This window comes from Triturus cristatus, chromosome 4_1, assembly GCF_964204655.1.
Source record: "Triturus cristatus chromosome 4_1, aTriCri1.1, whole genome shotgun sequence".
In the NCBI taxonomy this organism is placed as follows: domain Eukaryota; kingdom Metazoa; phylum Chordata; class Amphibia; order Caudata; family Salamandridae; genus Triturus; species Triturus cristatus.
In genome coordinates, this window is record NC_140585.1 from 235,225,969 (window position 1) to 235,243,599 (window position 17,631).

Sequence of the window (17,631 nt, forward strand, 5' to 3'; positions counted from 1 at the left end):
GCACACAGGGATCGCGTCCTTAAACATCATAGGGCGTAAAATTGGGTGGCTGGATTATTAACAGGATAATGTGCTGCATGGCTAAACACTTATAAGGTCCCGAAGGCGAGACCTATTGGCTATGCCAATGCTTGTTCCTCTTTCAATGCGTGCTGCATTCTACAGCACGCATTGAAAGAGGAAAATGCCTGTGATTGTTTTTGTGCAGGAAGGTGCTCCTTCCTGCACAAAAACAATCTCCCCACGGCGCAGGCATCCTTGCACCATGGTGCAAGGGTGCCTGCGCTACCGCATGGCTGCAGTTTGTGCGCCAGCGCAGGGGAGAACACAGGAATGCGACATATTATTGTAAATATGTTGCATCCCTGTGCTTCAGAAGTGCTGCAGCGTGGCACATCTAAAGGGCTTGCGTTGCCGCGCTGCGGCACTTCCTTGTAGATCTGCCCCTTTGTCTTTAGTTCACTGTCATTCGTTTTATTCGAGTTATATTCACATATTACCAAACCCGGTTTCCATTTCAATTTGCAGTATTGGAATTTGATGACAAGTCCTCATCATTTTTCTTAGTTGTCTACACATTTCACAGTACTGCAACACCTGTCTTTTTTGTTGTGAGGGCAAGGCTCCTTTCATGTGCTTCTATATCCTTGCAGTGTTCATCAATTCATCCGATCGATACCACACACTGCCTTTATTTCCATATCAAGAGAGAACATCTAACTATATTTTCATTGCATACCAACATTTGGAAATCGGCACACAATCTTCGCTGTACATATTTAATTTACTGTAAAACGTTCCAGCAATATTCAGTTTATCTTGTTATGGGGAGGCTACATTTGTAGGGACGCTATTGTACAGGTACCGAAGAGATTGGTCATTAGATCCCAAAGCTCGTGGAGCCAGCGCCCCTCCCGTTGAAGAGCTGCCCTTCTGTGCTCCATAAACTGTCTGTGCCATCACGAGCTTGTATAGGAAGAAGAAATGGCGATCACAATCCTCTTCAAAGCAGAACACAACTGTCCAATGACTCTCCGGCTCTTAACAGACACAGCGGACAAATATTTGACAAAGATAATAATAGCGAATTAAAAAAGTAAAAGATTAGTTGAGGACAAAACATAGATCATATTAGAGAAGAAACGGCTAACACTGTGATTTATTAACAATTTCTGTTAGAAAGTGGGCATTATTTCAACATTGATGCATTACCTGTCTCAATGAAACCCAAAAACCCTTGTTTGACTTTTCACAATGCTCAACTATAGAAACAGCAACAATTACAGCACTCTTGCATAAGGTGTGTGACTAAGCCAAAGCAAAAAGAACTATTGATGGACAGAATGCAGAACAATGTCATACATTCACCCCAGTACAGAGATCTGGGCCTAAATCCATCATTGTTTTGCTCACCATGCCGTTCCAGTTTGAACCCAGCCATATGCAAATCAGTCTTGACCCAATGCCTCTTGGGATCAGTCCAGCCCGAACTGCCAAGCAAGGTCCTCCCTGGACTGGAAACAAGCATCCTAGGACTGGTTTCGGGGTTTCACCCCTCTTCAGCCAGGATAGCTTGATTCCAGTGGCATGGAGAGCATGGGACCCACGTCTGAGCATACCCGTCCCACTCGGGGTGACAAATGCAAAAAGAACTATTGATGGACAGAATGCAGAACAATGTCATACATTCACCCCAGTAAAGAGACCTGGGCCTAAATCCATCGTTGTTTTGCTCGCCATTCCAGTTTGGACCCAGCCATATGCAAATCAGTCTTGACCCTGCACCCAATGCTCCCAGCTTTTTAAAGGTTGTACATTTTTGGTGAGATGATACTCTGTCAGGACTGTGTGTTTGAACAGACAAGCTTGATGTGTAAAGAAATTCAAGACATTCTGGATCCAGGGGTTCAACTTTGCTGATCCTGCTGAATCCATTCTCAGCCTTGAAACTCTCGGCCTTGAACTCCACACAAGGCTTATGGAAGCGGTGTGGGCACCAGAGGCCACCCAGGACTGGTTCATGTATGCCCTGAACAACCACTTCACTGCTGTGTCCACAGAGAGTGAGGCCTACAATGCTGTTCATCCACGATTTGGCATATCAGAGGGTCAATACTTTTTGTTACTGTTGTTTGAGGTCTAGTTGCAACTAACTTTGTTGGGAGAGTAGCGGTGAACTACAACTTCTTTGTTCTCTCAGTCCACTGTTGAAAGAATGAAATCCAGGTCTTATATGATTTGCATCTAGGATCAGATAAGTCAGTACTGGTTGAATATCAGTGAACCCAAATTATTTTAATTTCACAACGTTCACTAATATAATTATATTGTTCCAGGATGTATACCCCAGTGATTAAATTGAGCCAGTGGTTTCTGGTGCTCGGCATCAGCACTTAATTGTCAGCACCGGCGCTTGTGAAAGCGTGCCACAAGGTGGCACTGTCTGGCTCATTTAGAGAGGACCATAACAACAGCTAATTATTCATGCAATATACTTTAAATATGACTATTACCTGCCGCCCAAGCCATTCTTATAGCTCTGGGGGCCTGAAATAGTCCGAACTGTAACACTTGTAGGAGTGTGATGGTTAGTAGTTGTGTTGTTACTATCATTGGCAGCGGCAATGTGTGGTGCAAGCTGCAGTGGCTCCGGATGAGAGCCCTGTCACTTGTTTTTTGTTTTGTTTTCAAATTAAGCACTGGTATACCTACATATTACCTTCGTAACTTCTCGGTACTGGTTCGCTTAAAAGTTAAGACTCTACGGGCCTCATGTAGGTAAATAAATTTTACCGGTTCTTAAATACCGAGCCGTACCGAATCGGTAAATTAGAATCGGTAAGTTATATGTAGGTAAAAATTCGGTAACAGTTACCGATTCGGTAACATTCGGTAAATACGAATCGGAATTCACCGAATCGGTAAATACCGAGGTGAAAATTACCGATTCGGAAAATACCGAGGTGGTATCTACCGAATCGGAAAATACCGAGGTGGTATCTACCGAATCGGAAAATACCGAATCGGTACGTACGGATTCGGTAAATAACATCACATGACTTGACGAAACAGCTAATCCTGTGCAACGACAGCCCACCCAACCAGGAACTGCCCACACCCAGGCAGGTGTACACAATTAGCCGAAGTGGCCACACCCAGGCAGGTGTACATAATTAGCCGACCCTGGAGAGGCTCGGAGTGCAGAGGAGAGGCAGGGAGCAGTTGCATGTGCGAGCGGGAAACGAACAGCATGTCCAGCCAGAGCACACAGAAAGACGGAGGGGAAAGGAGGAGGAAGCTCAAATTCAGCCCCAAGGAACTCCAGGTGCTGGTGGAGGAGGTGGTGAAGCAGCACCAGAAGCTGTTTGGGAGGCAATCCCTGCAAGTGCCTGAGGCCGAAAAGCGCAACATATGGCTGGCCATCCAGGCGCAGGTCAATGCTGTGGGAGTGACCCACAGGGAAATTGAGGTCCTCAAAAAGCGCTGGTATGACCTGAGGATTGTGACCAAGAGGAAGATGGGCGACATCCAGAAGGAGGCCAGCCAGACCGGAGGTGGAACCAACAGGGCACCTGCCCTCACCGAACTGGAGGAGCTGGTGGCGGCCACACTCGAGCAAGAGAGCGTCGTGGGTCTTGGGGACGCCGACAGCTCTGCCAGAGCCGCAACACACCAAGGTAAGACGAAAGCACAGCAATGTAGCCGCCCCTACCCCTATCCCACATCCCCCATTGTGAAACGAGAATCACACTGCAGTCCACACGTGTCAGTGCAGACAGGCAATGCATTCCGGGAGATGTAGTCAGGGCAACACTAACCATGACGTAAATGTCACAGGGCAACAAGGCATGTCACGCACTCGAGGCACAAGGAGACAGAGGACAGATTGGAATGTGAAATGATTTATTGTGACGCTTGCAATGCAGCCCTTCGGGGACACTGAGCCAATGTTGTTTTTCTGTCCACAGATGTGACATCATGCAGTACAGGGCATGCTGCAGGGGAGACGGCACACCGGCCACAAAAATCACCTCTAGCCACCACGAGTTCAGACCAGGGAGCAGGCCCACTTTCAGCCGCACCACCTACGCAGCCAGCCGCGCCGCACACAGAGCCACCATCACCTCACCGAGAGCCAGCATCACCACCACCAGAGCCAGCATCGCCACTCATGTTCGATTCACCGGCCACATCTCCGCTTGCAGGTGTGAGAATGAGGAGGCGTCCAGCAGCCAGGCTACGAGCCTTCGACACCTCGTCAGACGACAGCATGGGCCCAGAAGACCGCACCGGGCCCCAGGAAGGGAGCCATCCCACTGTGCCCCACACCTCACAGGCAGCACAGACGGGAGCAAGAGGGCGCCGCAGGTCGCGTGTCCAGAGTCCACCAGCACCCACTGACGGCCATGGTGTCTTCTTGGGGCTCGAGGGCCAAATGTTGAAGCAACAGCGCCTGCAATCAAAGGCAGTAATGTCAGTCCAGAGGCACATGCGGGTGATGAGGACAAGCTTAGTCAACATGGACACAAACATTGGCGGCATGGCTGCGGGCATTCGGGACATGTCCCAGTCAATCCAGCAGTTGTGCAGCAAATTAGATGCTGACATCGAAGCACGGCGCCGGGAACGCCAGAGAAGGGACACTACCAGCAGGGCACTCAACCGTCTGGCAACTGCGACTTCCCTACTTTGCCGGCGCTCTGTGACGATGCAGGAGGGCCTAACACAGTGCTGCAGCGACCTGTCACGGGGGATGGTGCAGGTGACAAGTGCACTAGGGGTGCTATTGACAAGTCAGGCGTCGACAACTGCTGCAGGGGATGCTGCGGAGAGCATCGACACCAGCAGCAGCATCACACCCCCCGTCCCAGAAGCACGCAGGAGCAGCAGGCGGCTTGGGGTTGGCTCTAGTGAGGATGCACAGGCCGTGCAATCCACCACTGCAGCGCGTATGCGCAAACATTGATGTGGCCCTGCTTATCCACTTGCCATTGGGTGACGTAACCCTGGACATACTCATTGTATAGATGGCATATTGCCAGATTGGCCTGTTCATGTGTTCATGGCGTGGTGCCACATTAAACTACGTCATGACTTCTCACGACTCGCTGTGTCCCCTCACTCAGAAATAGTTGCATGTGATCTCTGCCCGTCTCTCTCTCCCATCGATTGCAGTTGGCACTCTAGCTGCGCTGCCCTCTGGCTGGCCTGACTCATCCTCGTTGTCCTCAAAATATGTTAGTTCCACATCTGTACCTTTTTTCGTGGCAAGGTTGTGCAGCATTGCACAAGTGGCAATGATCTTGCAGCAGGTGATGGGTTTGTACTGGCGTGCGCCTCCGCTCTTGTGGAGGCAGCGGAACCTGCTCTTCAGCAGTCCAAACGTGCGCTCCACCACATTGCGTGTAGATTTGTGGGCCACGTTGTATCGTCTCTCACTCTGGGTTGCTGGGTGTAGGTAGGGAGTGAGGATGAATGAACGGCATGCATATGCACTGTCGCCTGGATGAGTAAAAGGGAACCATCAGTTACATGCCTCTATACACTCTGATTTGCAGGTTTCAAGGGGTGTCAACGTTACTTACCCAGCAGGTATCCCTCTCCGAATTCTCCGGCTCTCAGTCGTGTGTAGATCCCACTATTCTGGAAGATGTAAGAGTCGTGGGTGCTCCCAGGAAACTTTGCAACAATATCTGTGATGATGTTCCCTGCATCACAGATGACCTGCACATTGATGGAGTGGGTGGACTTCCTGTTCCTGTAGATGTGCTCTGTGTCAGCTGGAGGACAGATTGGGATGTGTGTACCATCAATACAGCCGATGACATGGGGGAACTGTGCCATGTGATAAAAGTCAGTTTTTGTTTTCTGCAGTGCAGCCTGTGTGTTTGGGAAGCTTATGTAGTGGTGCATTCTCTGCATCATGGCATCCAGGAACTTCCTGAAGAAACGTGACAGGCAACTCTGGGATACCCCACCCACCGCAGCTATCACCACCTGATAACTGCCGGATGCCAACAGATGTAGGCTGCAGAGCACCTGCACATGTGGGGGTATGGCGTGCGCCCTTCTTATTGGCTGGTCCAGGAGTGGGTGAAGGTCCCTGATTAAGTCCATGATGGTTTCGGGGTGTAGCCTGTACCTCTCATGTATCTCTGCATCAGTCAGCTGGAATAGTGTGATGCGCTGTCTGTAGATTTGTTCCTCCCGTCGCCACACCCTCAGTCCTGCTGCCTGTAGACGTAGGCGCCTTGCAATGACGTACATGGCGGCCATGTTGTCCACGCAGTTGCATTTTGGGATTGCTTATGTGCATTGTTGATGGTTACCACCTGCTTTCCATCCGTGTTAATTACCGACTCTTATTTACCGATTTTCCTGGATTTCTTAATTACCGACTGCTCCTACATGTCATTTTAAATTTTTACCACTTCATATTTACCACTTCATATTTACCGATTCGTTAATAATGTATTCGGTAAATATGAATCGGTATTTTAGAATTCGGTAACTATGAATCGGTATTTACCGCCTCATATTTACCGAAAAGTGGTTTTTGGACTCCTACATCTCACTTGTCTGAATACCGGTCGGTAACGGGATATTTACCGAATTTCGGCCGTTACCGACCGGTATTTGGCTACCTACATGAGGCCCTACATGTTGTTATGAATTACGCACTCTGGGAATAAGAAATCAATGGGTTAACTAGTTACTTTTGTTAACACCTCAACTTATTGTACTTAATAAGTCCCTGAGAACAAGGCTTTGCTATCACTTCGGGGTTCAGTATTAGCTCCTAGGTTCAACACAACCACCTCTATTATGCAGGATTTTTACATGAATTATTTCAGGACTGCAAATTAGCAATCTACACAGAAAACTGTCACTAATAATGAATGGCGACTCGTGACTCTGCATCTGCGTAGCTTTCATTGGTTATCAGTCAGAGATTACATTAATATTAAATTATGAATGGTTTTAAGCAGTATACTGTAAGACCCCCTGGCACATTAAATATGGCCTAACACTACACATTTGATGATTGCCTGTCTTTTAGATCACAAATTAAGTCTGTAGTGGGCCCTTGCTTCTGTGTTCTGCGGTCTGTGATAAAGTTCCTTCAATATTTGTCCCTCACGGCAAAAAAGACGCTTATCCAGGCCTTAATAACCTCGACGTTGGACTATGGCAGAGGTTGGACTATGGCAATGCCCTCTACTTTGGTCTTCCGGAGTATCTGCTGGCGAGGGAACATTATCACTTCGGATTTCGGTAAATAGAAAGAAAAAAACTTAGAAGTATAATTGTGTTTGAAATATTGTTTTAGGTTATAAATGTCAGACGTATGCTTTTTTCTTGCGACCTTGTTTAATTTGGTGGAGGCATATGATTTAGCATAATGTAATTTTTCGCCTCTTATTAGGTGGTGACACGACCTTTGCTTGCTATTTCAAGTTTGTCATAGAACTTTAGCGTATTTTTAAAGCTCGATGAGAACTTATATACGTTCTCCCTCAAGAAGGACCCTTTTTGATAAGGTGAGTTTATAAATATATATAACTCTCCCTGTAATGGTCTCGACCAATATATTTAGTTATATATTTCTTGAACTCAAATCCTAAAAATCTTTTGAAAACAATGAACCTCCGGTGATTTTTAACTAATGTAAAGTTTTAGTTTTTTCTGGACTAACTTTCATGGATCACAGGTTGCTTTGTGAAATTCTAATGATATGCTTATCGTTCAGTCCATATCTCTGGTAATGGACTGTTTGCCTTATCAATTATTTAGATTTGTTTCTCTATGTGAAAAGTTTTCAAAATATTATTATTTTTTTTTTTTTCCTCTCTGGTGTTCAGCAGGATTTAAAAAATCTTTTTGATATACATTAGTGTATGAGAATTTTTTTTAAATGAGATGGTTAGGATTGCTTGCTTTCAGATCAGGAGAAATCAATAGGAATTTCAATGTATACTCTGTATTAATACAGTCAGTATGGATAGTTTCTTGATGTCAAACTTGAGGACTATATATGTATTGTCGACTGTAATATATATATATATATGAGTTATTTGTGGATATATTATTGATTTCTAACACAAAACTTTCTAAATGTTCTTTAATTCTTTTCTGTCTTGTTATTTGTTTTAAGTTAATATATGTTTTTCGTATGTTTTTTGTTTATATTTTCAGCCCTGATGAAGTTCTCTATGAGAACGAAACACGTTGGCTGAAACTCCCTGTTGTTTATGAACTGTTGAAATTTTGAACAATAAAGAAATATCAGATACTCTCAGAGCAAATTCCTGGACATTTCTTTCATCCCTGCGTACACCATTTAGAACAAATCTTTAGGATCTGGAAACACAGTGGCACCACATGACGGTTGGTGTCTGGGCTTGTAGCGTGGGACTTGAATCAAACAGAAAACTGGTACAGAGGTGCAGGGAGGAAAGTCCACCGTCTGGTGTGTTGTTCTTGCTTTATCTGTTGGCGAGGCTTCAGGTGGTCCAAAATGAGGAGGTTCGCTTTGTTTTGAGTCTGCCAGTCAGAACGCACATCTCCCCTCATCTGCGCGCCCTTCGCTGGCTTCCTAGCAGGAAAAGGGTCTTGTTTAAGGCTCTGGTGTGAGTTCACGGGCCGTGTATCAGGCTGGTGCAATCTACCTCAGAACTAGGTTTAGTTTCCATGTTCCATCAAGAAACCTGAGGTCGGCTAACAAACTCTTAGTGGAGACACCAGGAGTTCGGCGTGCTGGAGCGGGAGGCAGGTCCTTGCTCATCTAGGACCCATCGCTTGGAATGAGCTCTCTTGAGATCCCTTTAGGCAAGAGACTCGAGAGTGAGACCGATCAGACCAGGATGCGTGCAAGGTCCCACAAAGACACTGAGCATCTCCTGAATTCACAAAAACATGTCATCTTTGTGATCTGTGAGACATCTTTCTTAGATTAAAGATATCATATTAGGCCAGGTGCTGTCAGTAAACCACAGCCAGAATATATAGGCTCACACTGGCTGTGCCACTCAACGGGGAGACTGGTTTCAAAATGACAGAATTCTTAACTACTATTTCTAAATTAGATCTAGGACTCACCTAGAAACTTAGGCAAAGACGTACATCCGGCACATACATTTTAACGCCATGTATTATTCTAATGCTGACAAGATGCATCAGTGAGTTATGCACTTGCTACTATGACTGACTGCATCTGGTTTGACTTGCTGATTACAGATGTAACTAAGCCTTTCATCCTTCTAAGGTCCACAAATTAAGTACAGTTAATTTGGGTACTATTAACACCTGTTAAAAATAGCAAAAATAGCAGTTAAAACGTGCTAACCTAAAATACATTTTTATTAGAAGGATCTTGTGGTGCAACTTCCCATTAGATTTGCTTCTGGGAAGTCCATCACTAAAGAGGTGCCTTGTGCAGTTCTTCTGACTAGGAATTTTATTGTGGGAATTCGCAGTGGAGATTTGTACTGCAGTTGAGACACAAGTGGTGCCTCACACTTAACAACTGTCCTGCGTTGATCATTTGATTGCTTTCCATATTTTCCTCACATATGATTCATGCACACAGTTATCTTTATTTTAATACATACATTGGCAGTTAATCAATTCTGAATGTATGCATGCTGTCTTGTTTTCTTTCAGTTTTTTAATCAGTCTTGAACTGCATTACAATTATCACTAATGGTTCCACTCTTCTGATAAGAAGCCTTCTGATTGGCTCAGGTACCAGAAAGCAAACAGTTTAGTGATTTCAAAAAGTTACCATTATTTCTAGTTCAGACCAACTGAACCTAACTTGGGGGTTGCGACAAGACTTATGACCCTAGAGGGTTACGAGACAAATCTCATAGCATCACCTTGAGGCTAGAGCAAGGGCTGGATTGGTCATTCTGTTACACTGGCATTTCCCAGGTAGTTTGCAGTCTAAGGGGCTGTTTTCAGAGTAGGATGGACTGCTATTAACAATTCTGTTGTTATTCCATTTTAGTTGTGACTACCTCCACTGTCGGGCTGGTTTGCACATTTTTGCCAGGGCTCGTTTCATTTTCCTGCCCTGGCTGGCGGCCATCTTTCATAAAGCGGTTTCCTTGCCAAGCTACTTCTGCCAAAAGAAGCACACGCGCCCCCAGGCACTGTTAAAAGATATGCAATAGAAAAGGAATGGCACATGGAGGACTGGTGGCTGCACTGTTCGGCTTGCAGGCCAAGGGGAAGCTGCCAATAAATGGACCCGCAGATGCCAAAAATGTCTGTGTTTCTCTTTGTGATGACTACCAGAAGTCATCACAATTTAAGGTTATTACTAACTTAAAATAGGAATCTCACCGGCTTGCATCAACCAGTCTGACTAAGGCATCCTGCATTGCTTCCCATTTCAAATTTGCTTGTGCAGCTGGGCCTTACCAAAGCCTAACTGGGGGAAGATATGTGTCTGGATCGCAATCTTGAAGAAACCAGAAAGAATCGAATGATCTTCTTTGGGCAAAAATAAGTCTAGGATGAAATGGACACAGCCACTTATTGGATTGGCTTGGAGTCCTCATTAGTGTGGAAGGCCTTATATGGATGGTGCACGCGTGTGATGATCTGTCATGACACATGATACAAGGGTGATACTGTCTGCATGGATTAGATTAGGTTGACGACGGGTTTGGCAGCACCTGAATTTTCCAAGAGTTCACACATTGGATGTTGTAGAAATGCTTCCTTTAATGACCAAGCAACTAATGAAAGATACAGGTTCAGAGGTCTGCATAGACACTGGATTGGTTGAAATTTGGCACTTAGAGGGTAATGTGATCACACTCAGACAATCACATTTCTTGAGTTCTTTATTTCTCAATATTTTTCTCCATCTTTACATAGTGACAATGCTCCCCGTGCCACATTTTACTGCCTTTGCGACACATCCAGAAACTCATATTTTCCCACATGGGACATAGGTGGAGGAGATAACGGAAGGGGTGGGAGAAAGGGGTGGACCAGGAGTAAGAAAGACAGCTGGTTCCATTCCAAACACTGATCGGGTTGGACACGCGTTCAATCCGAGAAAAGGCTGGCGAAGGACTTCCTCAGGTTACGGATGGTCTCTGCCTTGGCATCCTCCTCGTGGCCACTGCCCCGTTGTGAGGGTTCAGATATGTTGAAATTATTAGTCAGCGACTGAGATTTGCTGAAAAAAGAAAAGAATAGATTACCACCAACCCTCTTGACACCTGCGCTCCTCTTCACTCGACCTCACACACCCCCTGCATCTATCACAGCCGCAGCGGTGGCCGCTCCTTCTCCTACATTGCTGCCAAGACCTGGAATGACCTTACTCCCCATCTCCTGGCAGTCCCCTGGCTGGCAGACTTCTGAAAAAGACTCAAGACCTGGCTCTTCTGCTGATTGATTGATTGATCGAGCGAGACACCTGCAAAGCTGTCCCCCTTCTCCACTTCAAGCTAACTTGAGACCCATACTGTTTCCTTCAACCTCTTACATTTGCAGTACCCACTTTCCATTCATATAAATGACTCTCTACCCCAAGGGTATGCTCGTTGGCCCACCAAAATTGATTGGGTTGATGAGCTCCTTCCACACTTATATTTCTCTCCCTCATCCTCTTCTCTGTTACCCTTTGTTTGTGGGATTTATATAGTACCAGCTGCTTCAGTGGCTGTAGCATGAATACCTATATTTACTAAGGCTTTGCACTGTCGCAAAGAGATGCACTAGTATTTACATTCCAGTGCAAAGGGTTTTTTTGTGCTGGAAAGATGCCCTTTTCTCAGCACTAAAGGTGATTCGAGCGGCTTTGTGTCAAGGGGAGTTACTGGGGTGTCACTTGGTGGATCAGTAAATAGGTTTTGACTCCATGACCAATCTACTAATATAGGCAGGCGGGCTTTGCGTCCTTGATGCAGGCGTGATCAAGAATCCATGCATCGCATCTCTGCTGAAGTGCACAGCAGACATCCAGTATGGAGGATCCCTCTAAGTTAGTCTAGGCATAGGACTCTGTAAGGGAGGGTATGCTTCCAGTACAAATCTAATGCTAGACAGTGCACACTGGCCTCTGCACCATGTTGCAAGGTTGTGCGTTGTGCAAGGCAGCCTTATTAGAGTCTCAGCATAGGGGATGATAGTAGTAGCAGACAGGCTAATCTAAGGGGCCTATTTATGAAAAAGTCATGCAGCGCAGCAGGTCACCTTGCTGCTCTGCGCGACAGAGAAAGGGCAGGAATGCACCACATTTACGGCAATACAGTGCATGCTTGCCTTTTCCTCTGCGCCGGTGCCCTTTTAGCAGCTTAGCGCAAACGCTTGCACCCTTGCGCTAAGGGGGCCTGCATTGCAAGCAAGATTGGTTTTGTCCAGGAAGGGTCACCTTTCTGCATAAAAACAATCCTGAGAGGCATATTCCTCTATCCATGCATGCTGCAGAATGTATCATGCACAGACAGATGAAGCAACAAGGAGAAATAAAGATATTTCTCCTTGTTACACCTTTCCTAGGAAGGCGTATCTTTTTGATGAATTCCCAAGTTTACTCGTTCTGGTAAATCTGGGAATGCATCAAAAACTATGAGAGCTGCGTGGGAACACCCGCGCAATGCCAATGGAACGCTTTCCTAGGGCAGAGTAAGGCAACGCAGCAATTTGCCCTCTGTTGCCTTACTCCAGATATATAGAGCCACTCAGGGCCACGCAATGTGGCCTTGCATGACTTCATAAATCTAACTTAATGTTTGCGACACTCTTGCACCACGTTGAGTGGTGTAGGAGCGATGCACACCAGCTCGTAAATAGGCCCCAAAGCACATATGAAACTATAATGTATTTTCCCCCTTCCGTTATGCTGTACAGGAAATTTGGGGTCATATTTACAAGCCCCTATCACCACCACAACGTCGCTTTTCACGATGTTGTGGTGGCGATAGGGGCTTTGCCTTATTTACAAGGCAGCGTTAAGCCACTAAATGTGGCTTGACGTTGCCTTGTAAATAAGGCACCCTTTCACTTTATACTTAGAGTGAAAGGGGAGGGCAATGGGTGATGCGGGGAGCGTTCCACCGCAACACCCATTGATTTGGATGCTGCCCCATATTTACAAGGGTGGCGTAAATATGGAGCAGCGCCAAATTAAGACCAGGAGAAACCTGGTCTTACCCTGGCGCAATGAGGAGAAATGTTTAATTCCTCCTCGTTTTTGCTGTTTCCATGTGTGCTGCATTGTGCAGCCCACATGGAAAAAGCAAAACACCATTGGTTGTTTATGTGCAGGAAGGTGCGCCTTCCTCCACATGAACAATCTTCCCCTGCAACGCAGACTCTCTTGCACTATGGTGTAAGGGTGCCTGCTTTGGCGCCAGCGCAGGGGGAAACACGGGACTGCAGCATAGTGTAAATATGGTGAAGACTTGAGTTTGAGAAGGCTAGGGCCGCACTCCGTCACTTCTACTGTAAATATGCCCCTTGGTTGCTGCACTGCATTGCGTGGAAATAAAAATGTGTAAGTCTACCCGAGAGGCTGAGTTTGAAATGTCCTTTTAAAAGCTGTTTTGAACTCTACCCTAATTTTAAGGCACCTTTATTTTGTCTTTTGACACCTTCCCATGTGGACTCCTTAAACTGAAATAATGCTGTTAGATTTATGATGGACAATGGGAGAATAAAGATATTTCATATTACTAATGTATTTCACATATAGAGCGCATAGAGTAGGGGGAATACTATTTGTCCAATCAGCTAGCCTGCCAACGTTTTGCAATAACAAAAATAAAAGTGTTATAGCAGTACAAAAGAAGCAGTTTGGAGATCAAATGCATGGATTACATTTTCTTTAGGTTTTAAGGAGCAGATTTATACATTTTTGGCACAAAGCGGTGTTTTGTTGCGTCAATGGGTGAGACAAAAACATGGATATGCGCTGCTTTTCTCTTCCCCAGCATTGCGTCAAGCATAGGTTTTGTACTGGAAAGAGACTCCAAGGCAAATCAGGATTTGTGTCGGAAAGTGAAATCCCAACACAACATTTTGCAAAGTGTTAATATTTCCTAGGGTGAGCCTGCGGGAGGGGGACTGTCGAGGCACATTGTCGGTGCCTCCCCCCTGCAGGTAGGGGAGTCCAGTGAGCAGGGCTCACATCGAGCATTGTTGGTGCTCCAGCAGCACGAATAGTGCCAGTGCTTATTTGTTGTCCTCAGCTGTACTGCCGTTGCGGACAGCTGCAGCATGAGGCAATCCGGAGTGTCAGAGTCCCGAAGTAGGACTCTCACGGCACAGTGGTGCCAGCTCCTCTTTTGCTGATCCCAGCTGCACCGCGAGAGTGCGAGCAGCGGCAACGTTTTGGGGCAATTTCGGTGATTGGTGTCCCAGAGAGGGGCTCGCCTGGCACAGTTGGTGCCAGTGCCCATCTTTCCTCAGCTGCCCCGCGAGAACGCAGGCAGCTGCAACATGGGGCCATTTCTGTTGTTGAGGAAGGGGTGAGTTGCACCTCATGCCCCTGTGCATTTGCACACTGTGGTTTCGCTGCATTGGCAGCCAGGGGGCCATTTGGGAGGCCTCATTTCGAGCCCTGACTTTCTGGACACTTGAGCCCCAGCGAAAGGCCAGTTGGCCTGGGGTCAGTTCAGTGATTACGCTAAGGTGCTGTGTGCACTTTATGGGTGTACTGGTAGGGTACAAGGCCCTAAGGTGATGTATGCACCTGGTCAGTGTACGGTGGTTCACTGTTGATTTATACATAATGTGATTATGCCTATGTGTTTATGCCTATTGTGATGCCTAATACAAATGTCATGCTATGATGTTTAGGCCTAATCAGATTGCATAATGTGTTTATGCTAGTGATAATGCTGAGTTTATTATTTTTACCAGAAGTTACTGGTTGTGTTATTACTTGTGCTTGTGATGGTTCTGACAGTGGCCGGATTTGCCTTGTCATGTATATAATCCCCTTAAATTATGACCTGGTGCCAGTTGGTACAGTGTATATGTGTGATTATGATTCTAATGTGTTTTGGATAATAATAGAAAGGCTATTTTTATATAACCTTAAGTGGAGTTTCTTTTGTGGTGTGCCTAGTGTATTGCTGCTGTGTGTTGCGCAAACACTTTACACATTGCCTCTGAGATAAGCCTGACTGCTCGTGCCAAGCTACCAAGGAGGTAAGCAGGGGTTATCTTCAGCGTGTAACTCCCTTGCCCTGACTAGAGTGGTGGTTTCTGCCTGGCTTAGGCGCAAGCCCTAGCCAACTATAAATCCCGTTACTAACACAGGTTTTATCTGGTCTTAGTTTTTGGTGCTGTCCCATCCTTGTAAATATGGGGCAGCGTCAAAAAGCAATAGGTATTGCAGCGGGACGCCCTGTGCAACACCCATTGCACACCCCTTTCACGCTAAGTGCAGCATGAATAGGTGTCCTATTTACAAGGCCGCGTTAAGCCTTGTCAAGTGGCTTAACGTCGCCTTGTAAATAAGGAGAAGGGGATATCGCCACCAGAACGTCCCTAAAAGTGATGTTCTGGTGGCGATATCCCCTTGTAAATATGCCCAATGAGTCTTGCCAATGGCTTCAATGCACAAGAGGACGAATATTGTCTTTGCAACCTTCGCTAAAGAAAACCTTTGTAGTCATTTGGGGCTACAGAACCTAATTGCCAGATCTACTAACATTCGGCGTAAAGCAATGACGCAAGACAACTTGCCGCACTGAGTGAAACCTTGATCATTCACAAGATGTTAATGTATTAGTAGCCCCGGGCACCTGCAATTTCCAATTGAGTAAAATCCAAAGCAGAGAGGTTGAACAGGGATGCTTGTGAATAACTGCCTTAGAAAGGAAATGTGCATGTAGCATGTTGATACTGGGCATGCTTTCACTGCCTATTTGCCCGCCTGCTATTTCTCAACCTTAGTCACATGAAAACCAAGTTATTTTTCAAATTAAAAACAAAATGAATGCAGAAACCTTTGGAAAAAAGTCAGTATCATAGTACACACTAGAACTCTCAGAGAACAAGCACAACATATAAAAATAAAAATGATGATAGACCTTTCTCTTGGTGAGCTCGTCCAACTTAAATCCCTCTCTGCTGGACAAATTATAATCAGGAGTATAGCCAAAGACACCTTCTACAAAACCACCATCAACAAATGACCAACAGAAGCAAAACATTCTTCGAGCATTGCCAAGCATTGCATTACTGCAGCACTCAGGGGGAGAGAGAGTTTTTTTCAATTAGACGGGGCACCCTACCTACATTGTATAGTGCAAGGGGGTATGGAAAGAAAGGGTTACCAACAACCGTTTCCATGCATACTTAGTGCAAAGTCTTCAGCACTGGTAAATCCTTCCCACAATAATGTGGCAATCTTCATCATAGTAGACCAGTTTTACCCTGAGGTTGGTGAGCAGGGCGGGCTCCACCAATAGTCTGGGAGTCCTTGATATGGGATTACAATAGGAGTATACATGTTTCAGACTCCTGTTTGCCTATCTTGGTTGCTGAATTTCCCAAGGTCTGAGAACTTCACTTTACTACTCATAAATTCAGATCATTTTGCGTATGACTGGCATGATAATCATGCAATTGTACTTATCAAGGAGTACACTCCTTGAAGACCACTCAGGTGGAGAAGGAGGGGTATCAAAAGCCTATTTTTCTTTTATAAAATCTCATAAAACAATTAAGCTTCATGCAGGTGACACACACATATAAGCACCGCTACCTTACATGCATGTACAGCACGAACGAAACAAGCATCCAAACAAAAGGAAATATTCCCTTCATTGCATTCCAATTTCATTTACATGCAGGTCTTATTCTCTTAAGGCCAGATGTACAACCATTTATTTTTGCGAGTCGCAAAATGCGTTGAATTGCGACTCACAATTTGCGACTCGCAAAAGTGAATGTACAGCAGTGTCTCAGACGCTGTTAGCGATTCCAAATGGGGATGCAAATTGCATGACTCATTGTTATTCATGAGGCAAGCACAATTTGTGACCCCATTGGGAATGGCTAGCACTCCCATTGATGGTGGACTGCTGGGGTCAGCAGACCGCCATGTCTGGGACTGCTTTTTAGGTCGAGCCTAGCGCAGCGTGCATCGGCCTCTTGGAATCACTTCAGCTTTTCTACAAGCTTGTGCGTGTGGTGCTCACACGCTATTGGCCTTTGCGTCTGGCTTTACAACGCAATTGGCCAAAGCGTGTGGATATCCCAGCTTTTCGGGAAATGTTTACTCCCAGAGCGTTTTACTCTCGGGAGCCAGCAGCGGCGTGCATGGGCCATCTGTTTTGGGTCAGGTTTCCTTGCCGCTTTCATTAGAAGGTGCGTCCCCTCCACCCCAGGCAAGAGACACATCCCACCTCAACAAGAGTGCGCTTTCACGGATGCGCTTGTTATTCTTTAACTGCTCTCAGCTTAACTCTGCATAAAATAAATTCTGTCAGAACTTTAAAATGCTTCAGGCGGAACTCAAAGAAGAAAATAATATTCTTTTGAAATGCCTCTTCTCTTTTGAACGAGTGGCTGATTAAATCTCTGTCTCTTGTGGCAGGCGATTGTGCGCATTTATGTAGAGACACTGGGCGCTGGTGCAAGGTAGATTGCGCG

At 45.8% G+C, this 17,631-nt stretch overlaps 1 protein-coding gene across 1 annotated transcript in view; it reads right to left on the reverse strand.

Annotated features, from left to right (window-relative positions):
• Window positions 1–10,715: 10,715 nt before the first annotated feature.
• Window positions 10,716–17,631, reverse strand: part of SYN3 (synapsin III) — a 1,380,627-nt gene continuing 1,373,711 nt past the window's right edge. Inside the window, exon 14 of the mRNA XM_085651961.1 lies at window positions 10,716–11,194. Coding sequence (XP_085508087.1) covers window positions 11,062–11,194 — 133 coding nt within the window. The 3' untranslated portion in view covers window positions 10,716–11,061. The remainder of the gene's footprint in view (window positions 11,195–17,631) is intronic.